This window comes from Oncorhynchus kisutch, linkage group LG12 (assembly GCF_002021735.2).
Source record: "Oncorhynchus kisutch isolate 150728-3 linkage group LG12, Okis_V2, whole genome shotgun sequence".
In the NCBI taxonomy this organism is placed as follows: domain Eukaryota; kingdom Metazoa; phylum Chordata; class Actinopteri; order Salmoniformes; family Salmonidae; genus Oncorhynchus; species Oncorhynchus kisutch.
Window position 1 is genome coordinate 4,106,733 of NC_034185.2, and position 3,926 is coordinate 4,110,658.

Genomic DNA, 3,926 nt, shown 5'->3' on the forward strand with positions numbered 1-3,926 from the left:
TTCCAGGTGAGGTCCACAGAGCCGGTGGATGCGGCCGGGAGACCCATCCGGCCAGAGGGGCCCCTCATCAAGATAGATATGCCCAGAAAGCGTTACCCGGCCTGGGATGTACACTTTGTGGATCGACGGCTCCGCAGGACCATAAACGTGCTGCAGTACATCAGCCCCAACGCGGCGGGCATCAGGTATAGGGATGGGCCGCTCCTATATGAGCTACTGCAGTACGAGTCCTCTCTCTGAAGGAATACTCTCCTTCCTTCTCCCCCACTCCCCCACTCCCTCTCTCTCTCTCTCTCTCTCGTTCTGTTCTTCCTGGATCTTCTCCTCTGTTATATCTGGTGCTCTCCCAGTCATCCAGTCCCTCTACATGAGCCTGTGTGTGTGTGTGTGTGTGTGTATGCTGTCAACTCTACCAAGAAGCTGTCAAGACTATACACACATAGTACAATCATACTTTATTTTTGGGAAAAAATAACACATACAGAGGAAAAAAATGGACTAATCTGAAATATGAAAGATAATTTTCACAGTGAGATATATAACCCTCTTGAGGGGGGTGTGGGGGGGGGGGCGTTATCTGTCTGTCTGTGTGTCTGTCTGAATGTGTATATAAAGTATGTCTGTGTAACTATGATGTGTGTTCATATATACTGCGTTGGGTGATGACGAAGGTGATAATGATGATGATGATATTTGCAGTGGATGTGTTGTTCCTGTCATGTGACTGGTGCAGTGATGAGAATGATGGAGGAGGGGTTGACACTGTGGCAGATCTTTCCACGCAAAGACACCAATCTAACTTCCATATCTCTACGGAATTGAATTCTTTAAATGGCTGAACACAAACGACAGCCCGTCAGCCTCAAATAATCAGACCTACAGTTGAGAAGCACACAGGTATCAGATTACAAAGGAACACATAGGCACATTTAGACATTTTAAAATGTCTGCACAACATGTGACTATTCCATGAATGTCGATCACCTTCTCTCCCAGCCCTGGAAATGTGTTGTAATCATTTCACACTTTCTGCAGAGGTTATCCCTAAACACAGGTCTTGGATCAACTCTCAACCCTAATTTCAACTGTTTGAGGAAGAAATCAACCAAATCAGAGTTTATTGGCACAAATTCCACCCATAGCGTAACAAAACAGTGGCCTCTGCTGGTAGCAGTCTGTAACAGCATGCTCGATGTGGTTATTTCTATGGATGGTTGACAATATATCCCAGTGGCAATAAATCCCAGTGGAAATTTATACTGGGACACATTGAAGACAAGCATTAGTTTAGACACAACTCTTCTTTTCCTTCTGACATGGCTTTCACCAGTAATAAAATGCTCAAGGCATTTCTCTATAGCAAAGAGGATGAATGTTTAAAGGTGCTTCTACGCAACGGTTTGTAGGGGTGAAAAGAGTTTATCCGACATTCCAAAGAACTATGTTTTGCTATTGAAATGAACAACTCAAATTTGAAATATAGTCAAATATCTAGATAAATCCAATAAGTTTTAGAGGTCACAATGGTGGCTGTTGAAAAGCAACCATCCAAAAAGCACATGAGACATAACGATGTACAGAACAGAACAATGCAATGACTTTCACTGTTCCTCCAGCATTCCCTGCTGCTTCACTGTTCCTCCAGCATTCCCTGCTGCTTCACTGTTTCCTCCAGCATTCCCTGCTGCTTCACTGTTCCTACAGCATTCCCTGCTGTTTCACTGTTCCTACAGCATTCCCTGCTGTTTCACTGTTCCTACAGCATTCCCTGCTGTTTCCACTGTTCCTACAGCATTCCCTGCTGCTTCACTGTTCCTACAGCATTCCCTGCTGTTTCACTGTTCCTACAGCATCCCCTGCTGTTTCACTGTTCCTACAGCATTCCCTGCGTTTCACTGTTCCTCCAGCATTCCCTGCTGCTTCACTGTTCCTCCAGCATTCCCTGCTGCTTCACTGTTCCTCCAGCATTCCCTGCTGCTTCACTGTTCCTACAGCATTCCCTGCTGCTTCACTGTTCCTCCTCCTCTTCTTTGTTTCTCCCTCCTCCTCCTCCACATCCTCTGTTTCTTCCTCCTCCTCATCCTCTTTGTTTCTCCCTCCTCCTCCTCCTCCTCCTCCTCCTCCTCCTCCCTCCTCTCCTCTCCTCCTCCTCCTCCTCCTCCTCCTCCTCCTCCTCCTCCTCTCCTCATCCTCCTACTCCTCATCCTCTTTGTTTATTCCTCCTCCTCCTCCTCTTTGTTTCTCCCTCCTCCTCCTCCTCTTTGTTTCTCCCTCCTCCTCCTCCTCATCCTCTTTGTTTCTCCCTCCTCCTCCTCCTCCTCCTCCTCATCCTCTTTGTTTCTCCCCCCTCCTCCTCATCCTCTCTTTTGTTTTCCCTCTCCTCCTCCTCTCCTCCTCATCCTCTTTTGTTTCTCCCCCCTCTCCTCTCCTCCTCCTCCTCCTCATTGTTTCTCTCCTCCTCCTCTCCTCCTCATCCTCTTTGTTCTCCCCCTCCTCCTCCTCCCCTCCTCTCTTGTTCTCCCTCCTCCCCTTCTGTCCCCTCATATTGTTTCTCTCTCCTCCTCCTCCTCCTCCTCTTTGTTTCTCCCTCCTCCTCCTCATTCCTCTTTGTTTCTCCCCCCTCCTCCTCATTGTTTCTCCTCCTTCCCTCCTCCTCTTTGTTTTCCCTCCTCCTCCCTCCTCCTCCTCCCCCTCTTTGTTTTCTCCCTCCTCCTCCTCCTCCTCATCCTCTTTGTTTCTCCCCCCTCCTCCTCGCTCCTCCTCCTCTTTGTTTCTCCCTCCTCCTCCTCCTCCTCCTCATTGTTTCTCCCTCCTCCTCCTCCTCCTCTTTGTTCTCCCTCCTCCTCCTCCTCCTCTTTGTTTCTCCCCCCTCCTCCTCTCCTCCTCCTCATTGTTTCTCCTCCTTCTCCTCCTCTTTGTTTCTCCCTCCTCCTCCTCCTCCTCCTCCTCCTCCACCTCCTCTTTGTTTCTCCCTCCTCCTCCTCCTCCTCCTCTTTGTTTCTCCCTCCTCCCCCTCTTTGTTTCTCCCTCCTTCTCCTCCTCCTCTTTGTTTCTCCCTCCTCCTCCTCCTCCTCTTTGTTTCTCCCTCCTCCTCCTCATCCTCTTTGTTTCTCCCCCCTCCTCCTCTCCTCCTCCTCATTGTTTTCTCCCTCCTTCTCCTCCTCCCTCTTTGTTTCTCCCTCCTCCTCCTCCTCCTCCTCCTCCCTCCTCCTCCTCCTCCTCCTCCTCCTCCTCCTCCTCCTCCTCCTCCTCCACCTCCTCTTTGTTTCTCCCTCCTCCTCCTCCTCCCTCCTCCTCCTCCACCTCCTCTTGTTTCTCCCTCCTCCTCCTCCTCCTCCTCTTTGTTTCTCCCTCCTCCCCCTCTTTGTTCTCCCCCTCCTCCTCCTCCTCCTCCTCTTTGTTTCTCCCTCCTCCTCCTCCTCCTCATTGTTTCTCCTCCTCCTCCTCCTCCTCTTTGTTTCTCCCTCCTCCTCCTCATCCTCTTTGTTTCTCCCCCCCTCCTCCTCTCCTCCTCCTCATTGTTTCTCCCTCCTTCTCCTCCTCCTCTTTGTTTCTCCCTCCTCCGCCGCCTCCTCCTCCTCCTCCACCTCCTCTTTGTTTCTCCCTCCTCCTCCTCCTCCTCCTCTTTGTTTCTCCCTCCTCCCCCTCTTTGTTTCTCCCTCCTTCTCCTCCTCCTCTTTGTTTCTCCCTCCTCCTCCTCCTCCTCTTTGTTTCTCCCTCCTCCTCCTCATCCTCTTTGTTTCTCCCCCCTCCTCCTCTCCTCCTCCTCATTGTTTCTCCCTCCTTCTCCTCCTCCTCTTTGTTTCTCCCTCCTCCTCCTCCTCCTCCTCCTCCTCCTCCACCTCCTCTTTGTTTCTCCCTCCTCTCCCTCCTCCTCCTCCTCCTCCTCCTCTTTGTTTCTCCCTCCTCCTCCTCCCCCTCCTCTT

The 3,926-nt window shown here is 50.7% G+C and overlaps 1 protein-coding gene across 1 annotated transcript; it reads left to right on the top strand.

Moving 5' to 3' along the window:
* On the top strand, positions 1 to 2,114 carry LOC116376485 (XK-related protein 6; the record flags this gene model as incomplete). Its single annotated transcript, XM_031836744.1, is given in 1 exon segment — positions 1 to 2,114. A coding segment is annotated over 1 exon segment (240 nt), but the record flags the coding sequence as incomplete, so codon positions are not given.
* Between the last annotated feature and the right edge of the window lie 1,812 nt (positions 2,115 to 3,926).